Genomic DNA, 17,471 nt, shown 5'->3' on the forward strand with positions numbered 1-17,471 from the left:
GGAATTCACTGCCCAGGAAGGTGGTAAAGGCAGGAAACATCATAATTTTTAAAGTTTATTTGAAATGCCATGTGCTGGAAAGTGGGACTTGCTTCTGATAAAGTTTAAAAATAGGTGCATGAGAATGGATGTTAATATGAGGAAAGGACTTGGCTTTGCTGGTCTCCACAATAAACAGCCCACGAACACACCATGTACACTCAGTTATCTCGACTTTGTTTTGGCAATGTGTTGATGGTGACAGTGTAAATGATTTCAGGTCCTTTCAGGAGTCACCTTTTTAATATAGGTGGGTTGGAATTTCGGAGGGCTGAAGTGTGTGTGCGTGTGTGTGGTGTACGTACGTACATGTGTGCCCATGTCCACCTCACCTTATTAAATGTTGATGGATAAATAGCCATTTAGCAACAGAGTCTTACCTTTGGAAACAGGTGACCATAAGAATGATGCTGAAAACACAGCCGCAGGCGACAACCACCATTTTGATAAGAAGGCTTGGACTCGTTGAGATGGTATCTATTTGATAGATTTTAAAACAATTTTGCTATTAAATAAAAACCTGTGAAGTAGTAACTTAATGAAATTTCATGAGGATCACTATATCTATCAGTGATGCAGGTTCCTATATGTTAATAGCCATCAATAATGTTATAGAGGAATATTGAGATGGAACCTGATGGTTGAACAATTATAGCTCAATCTACCTTTTATAATAAGTACAGAAGGAGCTCTAACACAATCAGGTTATGTATGTTTGTGGTGATTTGGTTTCTGTTATGATTCAGCTTTTATTTTGTTGCTTTGAACTTGAGTCCATTTCCCAAATAGTACAATCAGCTATAGTCATATTGTTTCAAAAATAATTGCTAGGCAGTGTCAAGAGAGCTTTTGGGGAATCTAGAAGTGAAGGTCACACTTTAAAATAAGGGGGTCTCCCAGTTAAGACGGCAATGAGGAGGAATTTCTCCTCTCTGAGGCCCATTACTGCTTGGAATTGTCTTCCCCAAAGACCAGTGGATGGTGAGTCATTGAATATGTTCAAGGCTGAAGTAGACAATTTTTTGATTGGAGATGGTGAGAAATGTTGGCGGGTAAGCTGTTTACATGTCTCAGTCAGATCAATCACGATTTTATTCAGTGGTGGATCATATTTGAGGGCCTGAGTAGTCTAATTCTGATCTTGTTTCTCATAATTTTACTCAGTGCTCAAACCTACTCCTCTTAATCTGGGAGTGTTTGACATGCCCTTGGATATTCACTATCTGAGCACGGATATCTGTTCAGTAAGTTGACGAAAATTCTCTGCAAGAATTGATGTTACAGGATCTTTGTGAATCCAGACATATTTACTCCCACATAGAGCTGGTGATTAAAACCACTTTGTGTTGGAAGTGTATCTTGCACTGTCACAGGAATATGTAACAGGCAGCTTGTGTGTTTCCACATCGCCTCCATTACATTGCCATTGGTCCCAGAAACAATTATTTTTAATACTAAACGTTTCCTTCTTCCTCGATCATTATCTCAATGTTTTATAATGTTCATGTCTGTCTTAGATTTGGCAGCTGCTCTCATACTTAGGAGACTCCTCTACAGTTTACAGTCTTTCTTCGGACTCTTGCATGCAGAATATGGAAAGACTAAAGGTCTATCATGATTCGTCTCCTAATTTAAGGCTAAGAACACTATTACACTAATGACACACATTCCGTCATATGTCTAGTCTGTTGAAACTATTGGTGTCGGCACTTTTAAACTCACATTTCATGTAATCAGTGCTCTTCGCACAGACATCAATATTGAAATAAACACTAATTGCACTGGTTTTTACTCAGGACATAATTTCTTAGTCCCCTCCATGTCCTTCCTTCCTCCTAAATCTAAAGGTTTTCTAAAAATCAAGCCTGTCACTGCCTAAATACTAGCTCCTGATTTGGCTTCCACTTATTTTCAATCTTTGTGGTGCCCTGTGAAATGAGCCCCAGTTCTTCATATGGGGGTTAGAGAGCTTCAAAATAAAACAAATATGGATGATCAAAAATCACTGTTCTTTGAAATGTGATGTAGACTGACACTGTTAACTAGGCTGACAATCGGAGACAATAGTGGTTCACAGTGCATACTGATTGGGATGAAAGCAATTCCAGAAATCATTGGCCTATTTGTTGTTCCCATTTAACAGTTGTTTATCTAACTGCTGTGTCACTGCTCAGACCTAAGACAGCAAACTCCTAGGTACCTTGGCATATAGGTGCAGCAGAGCTCCACACTCCAGTCGAAGGGTCACAGATTAGAGAAGAAGGTCCAATGAGCATAAACCCCGTATGGCATTCAAAATGGATGGAGGTGTTACAAAAGAAGAAATGTGCCCCTTCTACTTTGGGAGCCTCTCCACAAGGAATTTCTGTCAAAAATGAGAAAATACAACTTTAACAAACTCCTGGAATGCTTAATCCTTTTTGGAGGTGGAATGAATAGAATGGGAGGGGAGTAATGTCGGGCTTATTTGGAGTTTAATAATTTATTTTGTCATCTGGCTAACCTAAATTAGCTGCTGTTAGGGTTCAATTATTTCAATGCCTTTCTTTCTTCACTATGGTTATTGTACTTTCTATAACTCGGGTACTTTCTATAACTTGGGTAACATCAATGTGTCTGATCACTGCTGAGAATTTGAGCTGTTCTGCCAGGTCAGTTCACCTCCTTGTGACAGCTCGTTCATATGGAATTTGAGTGAGTCTAACAAAACAATCTCAGCTTTATCGGTCAGTTGGTTGGCTTCTGAATCATGCAGCTCAGTAAAAATGAGATTTATCCAGAGTTTATTGTATGACCAAATAGCAAGCATCAGACCAGAAAAAGGAAAATTAGATTCTCAAGTGAAGAAAGCAGCAAAGTCATAAAGTGATAATCATACAGCATGGAAACAGACACTCCGGTCCAACCAGTCAATACCAACCATGTTCCCAAATTAAACTAGTTCCACATGCCTGTGATTACCCATGTCCCTCCAAATCTTTCCTGTTCGTGAACCTATCCAAATGTCTTTTAAACATTGTATCTTCATAAATCACTTTCTCTGACAGTTCATTTCGCGCACACACACACACACACAACTCTCCGTGTAAAAACAAAAGTTGGTCCTTATGTCCTTTTTAAATCTTTCTCTGCTCATCTCAAAAATATGTCCCCCTAGTTTTGAACTCCCTCACACCAGGGAAAATACCTTTTGTTAGTCACCTTATCTATGCCCTCATATCCCTTACCTAACAGGTAAGACGGATGAACTTGGCATGGTCGGGAACGTGGGATTGAGTTATCATAGCAATTACAGAGATGTGACTCAGGAATGGACAGGACTGGCAGCTTTCATGTTCCAGGGTATGGACGCTAAAGGAAGGATAGAAAGGGGGCCAAGAGAGGAGGGGGAGTGACATTTTTGATTAGGGATAACATTACGGCTGTACCTATGGAGGATATATGGGTGGAACTGCGAAATAAGAAAGAGATGATCACCTTCTTGGGATTGTATTATAGGACTCCCCGCACCCAGTAGTAAGTGGGAAACTAAGAGCCAAATTTGTAGGGACATGTCAGTTATCTATCAAAATAATAGGGTGGTTATGGTAGGGGATTTTAACCTTTCAAACATAGACTGAGACTGCCATAGTGTTAAGGGCTTGGATGACGAAGGATTTAAGTGTGTACAAGAAAATTTTCCAATTCAGTATGCAAATGTATCTATTAGAGAAACTGCAGGACCTGACCTACTCTTGGGGGGGGGAAAAAGGCAGAGCAGCTGACTGGGGTGTCATTGGGGGAGTGCTTTGGGGCCTGTAACCATAACTCTATTAGTTTTAAAATAGTGATGGAAAAGGATAGACCAGATCTAAAAGTTAATGTTCTAAATTGGAGGAAGGCCAATTTAGACGGTATTAGGTAAGAACTTTTGAAAAGTTGATTGGAGGGGTGGATGTTCACAGGTAAGGGGATGGCTAGAAAATAGGAAGCCTTCAAAAATGAGAGTTTTCAAAAAAACAAAAATGAGACAACTGTTCCTGTTAGGGTGAAGGGCAAGATTGGTAGGGAAAGATGAATGACAAGAGAAATTAAGGTTTTGGTCAAGAAAATGGAGAAAACATATGTCAGGTATAGACAGCAAGGATCGAGGAAATCCTATAAGAGTATAAAGGTAGTAGGAGTGTACCTAAGAGGGAAAACAGGAGGGCAAAAAAGGGTCACGAGATAACTTTGGCAAATAGGCCTGGGGAGAATCCAAAGTGTTTCTACAAATACATTAAGGACTAAAGGATAACCATGGAGACAATAGGACCCTTTAAAGATTAGCAGGGCTGCATATGTGCAGAAATGCAGGAGATGAGGGAGATGCTAGATGTGTATTTTGCATCACCCTTCACTGTGGAGAAGGATATAGCGGACAGAGAACATGAGGAAATAAATAGCAACATCCTGAAAAATGTCCCTATTAAAAAGGTGGTGCTGATTGTCATAAAACACATAAAAAGTGAATAAATCTGTGGGACCTATTCAGGTGTACTCTAGAACTCTGTGAGAAGCTAGGGAAGTGATTGCTGGGCCTTTGCTGAGATACTTGTATCATTGATAGCTACAGGTGACGTGCTGGAAAACAGGAGGTTGGTTGACATGGTGTCACTATTTAAGAAAGGTGGTAAGGAAAATCCAGGGAACTATAAACTAGTGAGCCCTACGTCGGTGGTGGGCAAGTTGTAAAGGGAATCCTGAGGGACAAGATTTAAATGTATTTGGAAAGGCAAAGACTCATTTAGGGATAGTTAAAGTGGCTTTGCCTGTGGGAAGTCGTGTCTCACTAACTTGATTGTTACTTCTTCAAAAAAACTCAGAAGATTGATAAGAGCCGAATGGTGGACGTGATATGTATGGACTTCAGTAAGGTGTTTGACAAGGTTCTTCAAGATAGACTGGTTCACAAGGTTGAATCACATGGAGTACAGGGACAACTGGCTATATTGATACAGAACTGGCTCAAAAGTAGAAGACAGATGGTGATGCTGCAGAGTTGCTTTACAGACTGGAGGCCTTTGAGCAGTGGTGTGCCACAAGGTTCAGTGCTGAGTCCGCTGCTTTTTGTCATTTTATATAAACCACTCGAATGTGAATGTAGGAGGTACGGTGAGTTTGCAGATGACACCAAAATCGGAGGTGTAGTGGACAGCGAAAAAGGTTACCTCAGAGTACAATGGGATTTTGATCAGATGGGCCAGTGGGCTGAGGAGTGGCAGATGGAGTTTAAGTTAGGTAAATGTGAGGTGCTGTATTTTGGAAAGGCAAATCAGGGAAGAATTTATACACTTAATGGTAAGATCCTGGGGAATGCTACTGGACAAAGAGACCTTGGAGTGTAGGTTCATAGTTCCTTGAAATTGGAGGTGCAGGTAGATAGAATAGTGAAGAAGGTGTCTGTTATGCTTGCCTTTATTGGTCAGTCCATTGAGTACAGGACATTAGTTCGGCCACTTTCGGAATACTGTATGCAATTCTGGTCTCCCTGGTGTAGGAAGGATGTTGTGAAACCTGAGAGGGTTCAGAAAAGATTTACAAGGATGTTGCCAGGGTTGGAGGGTTTGAGCTATAGGGAGAAGCTGAATTGGATGGGACTGTTTTTCCCTGGATCTGAAGGATAACCTTTATAGAGGTTTATAAAATCATGAAGGGTATGGATAGGCTAAATAGACAGGGTCTTTTCCCTGGGGAGGGGTAACTTTTCCACACAGAGGGAACAAACTGCCAGAGGAAGTGCTGGTGGAGAGTTGTACAATTACATCATTTTAAAAGGTATCTGGATGGGTATATGAAATAGGAAGAGTTTAAGAGATATGGGCCAAATGCTGGCAAATGGGACTAGATTTATTTAGGATATCTGATCAGCATGGTCAAGTTGGACCAAAGGGTCTGTTTCTGTGCTGTACATCTCTCTGACTCTATGACCCTCTAACTGTAGTTAGAAGAAACAGATGGGCAGAATCTGGAGTGAAGAATGAAGTGGATGGTGTCACATTGGAGCAAATCAATAAGTTTGTCTATTTTAAGACAAACGATACCAGAGGTAATGCAAAGGTTAGAAGGATAGAGATTGCCAGAGGGATTTTTTTTAAAAGATGAAGGATGTTTTAACACAAACTCCAGCTTGTAACAAGGGAATGACTGAGAAGAAGGAATGTTCTATACATCTTTCTGTACGCCTCAGAAACCTGGACAATATGGAAGAAATCCACTTTTGAAATGTGGATGCTAAGATGTTCACTAAAATTCCAAACACCCTCCATATGGCAAATACAAGGACACTTACTATTGCGAGAACAAAAAGACCTCTACGACAATGACTTTCAGAAAATGTGGATCATTTGATCAGAGTTGAAAAGGTACGGAAAAGTACACTAACAAACAGAGGCACTGATTGAAGCATTGTTGGATGGGCAAGTGTTATGCAATGGTTACAGAAGAGCTACCATGGAAATGTGAGGATGGGACAAGATAGATGGGTGTGACACAGCAGGTCTCCTGGTAGGAGTAACTACAAGCAGGAGCATTTTGGGCAAAGGGGAATAATCTGTCAGAGAGATATTATGGGGCAGAGTATTTCAGGCTTGGGCTTTATTTTATAAGCTATTTTATGTTGGGCTGGAGTATACTGTGCAGAACTGGTACATCAAGTGTTGGGGATACTGCTCAGAATGCATAATAAATGGCGGGCTTACATCAGGCAGATGTGTCTCTTGTTTTTCTCTGCCTCTTGATGTGGATGTACTAGTACTGAGGTTAGACTAGGCTATTCAAAATATCTTCATCACAAAAGCAAACATGAATACATATTCTGTATTCCCACCCTCCCTAATTTGAGCTCATGTGCTACTTTCTAACCAATTCCATTCTTGGTACCCCTGCCTAGTACCCACTTTAATCCCGGTCCCCCCCCCCCCCCCCCCAACTCCTCCATTGATCTTGCCTCGACCATTTCCCTGTTCCAATCCAACTCTCTCCTATGTCTTCTCAATCCAACACTTGTGCTGACCTGATCCCATCCTCTTCCTGCCTGGCCTTGACTCCTCCTCCTCAGCTTCTTTCTCACTCTTTCTCTTCCTAACCTTTTCTCTTTCTCCCCATCTTTCTCCTCTGCCTTGCTCCTCCCAAAGCCTCACCTAAATTGTACTCTGGTTTTAGAACGGACAGACAGCATTTACCTACCTGTGACATTCTCTCTCCACAGAGACAGATTGAGTGAGGGGATGGCTGAACTGTTACAGTACACAAAGTCATCGGGATATCGATTCCGTGAGAAGACATCCACTGGGATTCTCTGAATCCTGGTGTTGTCGCATATGATTCTGGACAGGGTGACTTTGCTCAGCTCTTCTCTCTGCTGGCTAGTAAACACATCTTCACTTTCCCACCAAAACCTGAGGAGAAAATTGCAGCAGAGTAAGGTCCAGGACTTGGAACAAAGCACAACTTAGAAAGTAGAATACAACAGATGCTGAACATCTTAAATAATAAAACAGAAAGTGATGGAAGTATTTAGCAGCTCTGACAGCAGTTGTGGACAGAGAGAGAAGCAGAATGTCTGTGGTGAATGAACTTACATTAGAACTGGGAAAAGTGAGAAATGTTAACAGATTTTGTGCAAGGAGTGGGTGGCATAAGTACAAAGGAAGATCTAACAGAGTGCAAGACAGGAGAGATGAAATGACAGAATATTATTTTGATAGAACAAAGGGAATGGTAATGGACAGGGAAAAAAACAGCATAAAATTGATCCAAGAGTATATGCGCTTAAGAGGAAAAACAAAATCACACCTACTGGGACTGTAATCAGAAGCTCAGTTTTATAATGTGTTAGGACCACTGAAGACATCCACATTTGTTTAAGTCAAATGGTTGCTGGAGAAGTTCAGTCCAATATGTCAGCTGACCTTGTTTAGAAAGGTGCCTGGAATAATGTTTTGCAAATGTTTTACCAATATGACCCCTTTTCGGATCTATACAATAGCTGTGACCTCAGACCTATGGGAGTGGGATAAGGAGTTGTGACACTGGCAGCCACACTGGGGAGAATGTTCTGATGAAAATTGGGCCTAGTTGGACTGAAGGAGCCATGGGTTTCATTCACTGAGTGTTTAACTTACAGCATGTTCTTCCCTCATGACTTTAAGCAGCATTCAAGGTTCAGCTGGTTATACATAGCTTTTAGCTTTTGCTAGCTTTTAGTAATTGGTCAGAGATCTGTGGTAGTCATTGTTGACTTGGAGCTCAAGACCACAAAATGCTGGCTGATGACCCACTGTTTGGGAATCCTTACCTCTAGGGTTTGTTTACTTTGTCTAAGTAGGGCTGTCTGGAGTTTTTCCACTTGTTTCGTATATCTATAAATTACTGGAGATTGGTAATATTTGTGGTGGGATTAAGTCCCTGATGACTTGCTTTGAGGGTGCACTATGATCTCTCTTGTCAGGACATTATGGCTCTTGAAAATTGACCCTTGTCATTAAATGTCAGCCCAGTTTCATGTAATATTTTCAACACACTGTTTTCTATTGTCATGTTTGTTAGTGGATCCATGGATGAGCATGTCATTCATGTGGCATTGACATCTTCTACATCCGCTAGTGTCCTAAACATTGTCTTTGGAAAGTCCCCAGTGTGGATGTGGTTGCAAATGAAACACTTCTGAAATAACGATATCTAAAGAGTGTTATGAGAGTGGCTAAAGTTTGGAATCTTCATCTGTTTGTGAGCATAGGTCATGTTCAGGTGCCATTAGGTGTATTTCTCCTGATTCTGTCTTGTTCAAATGTGTTAAGGTAATGTAATTTCTAGTAGATCCATCCAGTTTGGGAACTGACACCATAACGGAGCACCAGATGATGTAGATTCTGTGACAAGTGAAATAACCTGCTCTGAAGCATCATCTTAATCCCACGTCTTCTTTTATAGAAGTTGTTGTAAACCTTCCTGCGTGTAAACAAACAGATGGGCTTAACATTTACTTTCAGTGTAGTGTTGCATGCAGCATTCAGGTTTTCAAGGCTTTGGAAACATTTTGGAAATTGGCATTTTAAATTTATTTCCAGATCCCAGTTGGTTCATTTCCTCCTCCTTTCCAATGTGGAAGAAAAGACCTATTGCAGACTTAACTACCTAACTGGTTGTGTGGATAACTAGTTGAATTTCTGAGATTTCTTAGCCTTCTTGCCTTGTAATATCATCTGAAATTAATCTTTTACTTTGGGGCCGATTTCCTCCTGGACCTTGAAGTTTGCCAGGTAAAGACTGCTGGATAATATTTTGCAACTATTCAAGCCCATCCAACAGAACAATGAGTATCGCTACTGTGTTTAATTTAAAATTGGTATGATATCCACTGAATTGAATATTAGCCCCCTAATATTGTTATTGATTTGTTTTGCCACATGAAAAGTGATTTCTTGTATAGTGCTTTCTTTAAGTGCTTCTGGTTTATAAACACAGGCTTTTTGAAATGATCCATTGTTTTAAAACAACTGCTATTTTTGCAGCCATGGGTTTTGATAGTGTTGGTGTAAACATTTTGTTTGTGAGCATCCTGAAACCATGAGAACCTTGCAAAGAATTACTCTGTGCTTTTTCAGCATAGTTCCAATGTTGTTGTTCCAGAGTGCTTTTGGTTTTGTTCCTCCCGAGATGTATAATCTTCAAAGCACTTTGTTCTCAGCCTAGCTGTCTGGGGCCACCTACATTTTGGATAGTGGCTGGGCAGTGTTGTTCATTGCTCATCTGAGTTGCAGTCCATGTCTTCCTTGGTGCTGCCTAGACTGGTTGCTGGGTTTGCTCGCACTTGCAAACTCACTGCTGCCTGGACTTGAGGTCACCTTGCTGCTCCTGCTGGCCTTCTCCGCAGGCTTCTCCTCGCTGCTTACTGCCATTTTCACTGGATCTGGTCACCAAAGCTCCCCCTTGTTATGTTTCCCTTGTCTTTTTTCCTCCACCGGCCAAATGTGGCAGCGGTTTCCAAAGTCGGAATCAGTACTGGGAATGGTGTAGCAGGTCCAGCTTAGAGGGAATGTTGTTGATCACCTTTTTGGAATTTTATTTTAAAAGGAGTTTTTGACTGAACGAGACTGAGACAGGGCTAAACTATTTACTAATGTATTTGGTAATAAATGTTGAGCTTCTCTGGCTTTTTCCATCAGGTCTCAGATCATGTGATCTGACATCAGCATGACTTGATTCCTTCGGCACAGGCTCAGTAGCTTTGAGAACATCAGCACATTTAATCCTTTTATAGCATTGACTATCCGTGAGCTTAGTTCATCACTAATTAGCCCTAGTGAAATATACAGAGAATACATAATCCCTACAGGAACACAGATCAAATTCAAGGGGTTCAGGTACCACCAGCAATGTCTGTCACTGAAATTTGGAATTCTTCTCTTCAGCTTCAGCTTCCAAAAATCATGAAAATTAATGCTTTTAATGATAGGGTGGTTCTTGTTGAATGTACAGATGGTTATACGAAGTTTTGCTTTTTAAACTCTAGCAGTATACTTGAATACTTCTGAGAATCTCTAAAACATTGATCTTGGCAACCAGTTTCACAATCATTCCATATATTTTCTGTTGTTTTGTTTTCCAACCCAGTTGGTGTAGGCCAATTGGATTTAGGCATGTATGGTATGTCGTCTTGCAGACCTTGGATCAAACCAGGAAGCCTGTATGTGTAATTTGACTTGGACGCGGCTAGGATGAAAACTAACACGTTAACGAGCTTAAAATGCTTAAAAACTTTGCAGGACATTGAAATTAGTTTCTGACTCACTCTAACCTAATCAACCTGCCCTGGCCAAGCACTGGGAATCCCAATACAAACCTGTCTCCATCCCTCAAAATTTGGAATTGCTTTCCGAGAAGGCAGGCCAGGAGTTCTCCAACCCGAGCTCGAGGCAACAATGGTTCAGCTATTGCTCCGACCCACATATCTATATTGGCAGGTGTCTTGTACACTGATAGGACCTTCTTGGCCAAGAATGTGCTGTTAAATATTTGTATTAATTCAGAGAGATTTCTGGCTTCCTGTAGTCCACAGAATCGTCTCCAAGCGCCGTAACCTATACAAAAAAAATGATATTCAAATTGTTCTTTTGAAAGAGAAAAGAAAGAACTTCCTTCTGTATAATTTCATAGTGCTCTGGAAGCATAATGCTTGTTTCTGGCCTTATCCCTGCTTTGTCAACAATATGTCTCAGGAAGCAAATAGATTCCTGGAAAATTGACATTTGTCATTGAGGGTATGCCTTTTGGCTAGAAAGTGGACCCTCAATTGTCTCCCATGTATCAGTATGCCATATGATCCCTTCTAAACCTTTTGAAAGATTGGAAATAGAGAGTTGGAAGATTTCTAGAGCTGTGATGATCTGAAATGGCAATCTGTTAAAACAAAATCTCACAAATGATGTGATAAATATTGTAGTAGCCTTGTTCCTCTCAGAACTTGTTGGCATAAGATTTCGTTAACAAAAATACTTCTAGACAATTTGGCTAAGCTCTTATTGACAGTAAACAAAGGGTACATTTCCATCATTACTGATAATGTTATGTTAGGCCAGTATATATTATAATGAACTCTTTTGGTTTAGGTACAGTGTAACAATGCCTACACAGCACTTTGTTGGATTGGTCACTACAATGTGTGCAACTTAATGTAACAAAAACATTAATTCTTTTAGATCCATTACCTTATACAAGTGTTCATGATTTTTATTTTCAAGTTTTGCTTTGACTACAGATTTTGAAATTGTGCACTATATGCATCACAGTCTGGATACTTAATATGTTAGGAAGTGCAGGGGTTCCGATGCTGATTCCTGACTACAAACCTCCCTTTGGTCTGAAAAAGGACTGTTCCCCAACTACTCTCTATTTTCCTATTGCTCAGCTAATTTTGTACCTATGTTGTTACAATTCCTTAAGTCCCACAAGTTCAAACTTTATTCAGAAGTCTGTCCTACATTACCTTATCAAATACGTTTTGGGAGTCTATATACACAACATTAATGATATTAAGACAATTAACACTTTTGGCCCACTCTGGCCAGAAATTGAGTAAATGTCAACTGTGGCAAGTTTCATGGAGTGTTTCTCTCTTCACGAAGGTGGTCACCGCCTATGGAATGTGTTCGGAAATGTTGGTAACTGATGAATGTGTGGAGGAGTGAGCATTGAGCTGGAATCACCAGGTTACTGCTCTGACTTTCATGTCGAGATAGTTACCATTTAATTTCTATGTGGTGGTGGGAAAATGGGAAGCCATATTGAGGAGGTGAGATTACATCATAATGAGGATATAAGTACAAACTAATCCATTCGAGTAGACCTCCTGCCATTCATCGGCTAGAATCTCATCTTGCCAAACAACACTTGGAAATGCAGACATTTTGCTCTCAATGGTGGGAAGCACTCACTCACTCCCAGTCTCATGATTATCCTACCTTTTTTGCCGTAGTTCAGTGTTCATGGGCTGGGAAGATTTTGCTCTGTGCTGCCTTTTTCAAAATAACCTGAGCAAACTAACATGACTTGTCCTTAACATACTGATGCTGATTTTTTTTTTCTAATTATCATTCATATGCCTATTGGTGATACTTGATTTTGGAAAACTATGGAGCAGGCCTCCACAATTTCTAACTGTACTTCGCTCACTAACTTTGACTGCATCCTACGTGGTGTCTTTTATACTTCAAATACGGCACAGGCACTTTACTTAATACCTCCTTTCTTTCAATTCTAAGCCCATTAGGTGTCTACATTGCTTCCTCTTGCACCATACAGTTTCTTGGTAAATGCAGATGGAAAGTATTAAATTAGTCCTTCAAATTGTCACTAGTGATTGTGCATAAATTCCCTTTGTAGTCCCTAATCGGTTTCATTCTCCTTTTTACTATCCAGTTGTACTATTTAAATGCTAATAGGAGACATTAAACCGTTGTCGTATTGCTGCTGTGATAGCTTGCTGTGTGCAAACTGGCTGTCATGTTCACGATAACGACAGCGACATCACTTCAAACAAGAACTTCACTGCGTGTGAAATTATGAAATGTGTTAAATCAATGTAAAACTTCCTTTTCATACTTACTGTTCCATTGCTATTTACCAAACATATCATCAAAACTATTCACTGGATTTTGGAAGAATAGAGGTGATCACCTAAAAACTGAAAAGTCCATCAGGGCAGGACTTATGCAGCTAATGGTAGGGCCATGGGAAGTATTATTGAACAGAGAGCTATGGGTGCAAGTGCATAGTTTGTTAAAAGTGGAGTCACAGGGAGACTGGGTAGTGAAAAAGGCCTTGGGTATGTTTGCCTTCATTGATCAGTGCATTGAGCATGGGAGTTGGGATGTCCTGTTGCATCACATTGGTGAGGCCCTTTTCAGAATGCAGTGTACAATTCTTTTGCCCTTCCTATTGGAAGCATATTGTTAAACTTGGGGGTGCAGAAAAGATTTACAAGGATGTTGCCAGGACAGGAGGGCTTGAGTTATAAAGAGAGGCTGAATAGGCTGCGGTTTTTAACACTGGAACATCAGAGGCTGGGGCATGGCCTTTATAGAGGGTTATAAAATCATGATGGATATGGATAGAGGGGATGGCCAACGTCTTATTCCTAAGGTGGGGGAAGTCCAAAACCAGAATGCATAGATTTAAGGTGAGAGGAGAAAGTTTTAAAAGGGACATAACAGGCAACTTTTTCATACAGAGAGCAGTGCGCGTGTGGAATAATCCACTAGAGGAAGTGGTGGAGGTTGGTACAATTACAACATTTGAAAGTCATCTGGATGGGTATATGAGTAGGAAGGGTTTAGAGGGATAATGGACAAATGCTGGCAAATGGGACTAAGTCAGATTGGGATGCTTGGTTGGCATGGACAAGTTGGACTGAAAAGTCTGATTCTGTGTTTTATGACTGTATGGCTATACAGGGTAGATGATGGAAGCACATTTCTGATTTAAATGATCAGCCATGATAAAAATGAATAGTGGAGCAGGGATGAAGGGCTGAGTGGCCTACTCCTGCCCCTATTTTCTATGTTTCTATGCTGACCTGTGGTTAGATAGCCCCCAACTTGAAGCACTGTGCATGTATTGTTAGGCTTTAGCATTATCATTGCCCCTCTAATTGCAAGACAAGTCTCTACAAATCCCTTGCTTGATGGAAGAGTAAGCAATTTATTCTCAGGATGTTCATTTCCACTCTCTTTACCAGTTAGCCTTGGAGAATGAAGCAGTTTCTGGAGACTGCACTTGTACAGTTAAATGTGGAAATGCAGAGGCACGTTGGTCATTTTATACTTCTCCAGAGGATAATCTCTGACAGCCCAACATCTAAACAGTTTACGGGAATAAGTTGCAAGACAACGTAAAGATAGATGTTGCTTTGCAATGTTATTGTAAAGTTGTTGGACTTCATCATGCTGTCTGTGAACTTGGTTTATCTGCTGATACTCACTTGGTAGCCCGTGATCTCTCCCTCGCTGGAGGTTTAGTGCTGCCAGATCCAATGCTAAGGATTCCTTGGGCTGAAACAACTTTTCTGTCAGCTCTTCTGGCATCATCTGTGTTTGTGTTTGAAGCTTGGCAGAGTTCAGTATAACTCCTCGTATGATAGGGTCAATACCTCCTGCAGTTTAATGCAATACCCTTAGTTGGCATATCAGGCAGTGAGGATGACACTGAAATAGACACTTGGTTAGCGTTCCAAACAAATTGGCACATTTGAGCAGACAAGGTGTAGAGCTGGATGAACACAGCAGGCCATGCAGCATCAGAGGAGCAGGAAGGCTGCCTGGATATAGACCATTTTCAGGTATAGGCTCTTCAGAAATGGGGGAGGGGAAGGGGATTCTGAAATTAATAGGGAGAGAGGGGGAGGCGGATAGAGGAGAAGATGGGTGGAGAGGAGACAGACAGGTCAAGGAGATGGGGTTGGAGCCAGTAAAGGTGAGTAGGTGGGAAATTAGGGAGGGGATAGGTCAGTCTAGGGAAGCGGGCAGGTCAAGGGGGCCAGAATGAGGTTAGTAGATAGGAGATGGGGGTGGGGCTTGAGGTGGGTGGAGGGGGTAGGTTAGGGAGGCGGGTACGAGTTGGGCTAGTCTTGGGATACGGTTGGGGGAGGGGAGATTTTGAAGCTTGTGAAGTCCACATTGATACCATTGGGCTGCAGGGTTCCCAAATGAAACATGAGGTACTGTTCCTGCAACCATCGGGTGGCATTGTTGTGGCACTGCAGGGGCACCAGGATGGACATGTCATCTAAGGAATGGGAGGGGGAGTTAAAGTGGCTTGCGACTGGGAGGTGCAGTTGTTTGGTGCGAACCGAGCGTAGTTGTTCCGCAAAGCGGTCCCCAAGCCTCCGCTTGGTTTCCCTGATGTAGAGGAGGCCACAACGGGTACAGCGGATACAGTATACCAGATTAGCAGATGTGCAGGTGAACATCTGTTTGTGGAAAGTGGGTGAGGAGGAAGTGTAGGGACATTTGTAGCACTTTCTGCAGTTGCAGGGAAAAATGCTGAGTCTGGTGGGAATGGAGGGGAGTGTGGAGCGGACAAAGGAGTCCAAAGCAGTGGTCCCTCCGGAAAGCAGACAAGGGTGGGGAAGGGAAAAATGTCTTTGGTAGTGAGGTCAGAAAATGTCCCCTCCCCTGACCGCATCCCAAAACCAGCCCAGCTTGCACCTGCCTTCCTAACCTGTCCTCCCACCTATCCATGCCTCGCACCTCCATCTCCTACCTACTAGCTTCATCCTGCCTCCTTGACTTGTCTGTCTTCTCTGGGCCGAACTATCCCCCACCTACACTCACCTTTACTGACTCCAATCCCGCCTCTTTGACCTGTCCGTCTCCTCTCCACCTATCTTCTCCTCTATCCATCTTCTATCCGCCTCTCCCTATTTATTTGAGCCCCCTTCCCTCACTCCTGAAGAAGGGTCTAGACCTGAAGCGTTAGCTTTCGTGTTCCTCTGATGCTGCTTACCTGCTGTGTTTATCCAGTCCCCGTGTGAGAGACCTGAACGGCGGGGGCGGCACTGAAACAGCCCCCGTGTTTGAATTGGATAGTGGGGGTGAATTTTCCCTTTTTACCTCCTTCTAAAACACAGATGGCAGCAGATCAGGGTCCTATTTCAAACAACGTCTGCTGGGGAAATGCCTCCACATCACCATGGCTGTTTGGCAACGAGTGGCAGGAGGCGAAATGGTCAGGCACATATGTGGCCTTTTCTACCTCTCCAATTTTCTACCTTCTCTTAAGAAGCGCCTCCATAGTGAGATGTCCTCTTAACTGCATTGGGAATTTCCACTTCAGGAGTTGGGTAAACACTTTCCCTGCATCCTTATCGCTTGGTCACCTCTTGATAAAAGTTGTGTCAGGTGACTGACCCTGGTGCGGCGCAGGGTCGGGATTTGGAATGGCATCCAATATCAGGACTCTAACCCGAAAGAAAACTCCAGCCTGAGAAGCTTGCATACGGGATGAGTTCAGTATTGCATTTGCTGACTAACACTCGTGTTCATCTGTAAGTCGAAACAGACGGTTTGAGTAAAAAATTACAGATCTGGCTGGGAGCAGGTACGCGATAAATCCAACGTTAACGGATTTTGCTCCCAGTGCGTTGACTTGCTTCTATACGTGAGCTTGTTAAAATGTGTAACTTTTAGTTGATTTTCTTCTTACCTTCTTCAATAATTCTCCAGGGAGAGAAGAATGATTTGTGCAGAGAGATGCTGGGGTAGGCTGGGCTCTCTCTATAGTCTTCATTTAGTCGAAACACTGTCGGGTGGATGGTAACGTGTGCAAAACGGAATGCTGCTGTAGCAAATACGTTAGAAATCCGAGGGTCAACTGTTTCATCGTAACCCTCGTAAGGAGGAAGCTGCTGCTTTGTGGCGTCTGGCCCGAGAATTTTAGGTACATATTCTTTCCAGTTTATAACCTATAGGAACAGGAAGAGAAGTTCAAGTTGCATTTCTTTCTCCTCCAGCCATTTACGAGCACAAAACATAGATGCTTAAAACAAGACAACCCTGTGAGGCTGGATGAACACAGCAGGCCAAACAAAACTTTTGTGCTCCTGGGATGCTGTTTGGGCTGCTGTGTTCATCCAGCCTCATACTTGTCTTGGATTCTCCAGCATCTGCAGTTTCCATTATCTCTGATGCTTAAAACAAAATGCCTTCTCAACATTGTTAATATAGACCTGAAATTCAGTTAGGTTTAGTCTTTCGCTGGATCTCCTTCTCTCCTTATGTACTTCAATTTTTTTATTTGCGTTGTCATAATCTCTGTTCTTGCTGACCATTTTTAATCTGTTTATATGATGAGTATGTTGCTGCTAGACCAGCATTTGTTGCTCACCCTTAATTGTCCAGGCAGCAGGTAAAAGG

The 17,471-nt window shown here is 41.9% G+C and overlaps 1 protein-coding gene across 4 annotated transcripts in view; it reads right to left on the reverse strand.

Annotated features, from left to right (window-relative positions):
• LOC125459112 (eosinophil peroxidase-like) overlaps nt 1–17,471 on the reverse strand; it is a 100,660-nt gene that overhangs the window by 5,216 nt on the left and 77,973 nt on the right. For 2 of the 4 annotated variants that reach the window (XM_059652000.1, XM_048545033.2), the window contains 6 exons: nt 16,762–17,020; nt 14,540–14,710; nt 10,904–11,141; nt 7,246–7,457; nt 2,240–2,404; nt 420–516 (listed from right to left, as the gene is read on the reverse strand). In XM_059652000.1, the coding sequence (XP_059507983.1) occupies nt 420–516; nt 2,240–2,404; nt 7,246–7,457; nt 10,904–11,141; nt 14,540–14,710; nt 16,762–17,020 (1,142 nt within the window). The remainder of the gene's footprint in view (nt 1–419; nt 517–2,239; nt 2,405–7,245; nt 7,458–10,903; nt 11,142–14,539; nt 14,711–16,761; nt 17,021–17,471) is intronic. The other 2 variants (XM_048545034.2, XM_048545037.2) reach the window with 2 other exon arrangements.

The sequence above is a fragment of the Stegostoma tigrinum genome, chromosome 17 (assembly GCF_030684315.1).
Source record: "Stegostoma tigrinum isolate sSteTig4 chromosome 17, sSteTig4.hap1, whole genome shotgun sequence".
Classification (NCBI taxonomy): Eukaryota; Metazoa; Chordata; class Chondrichthyes; order Orectolobiformes; family Stegostomatidae; genus Stegostoma; species Stegostoma tigrinum.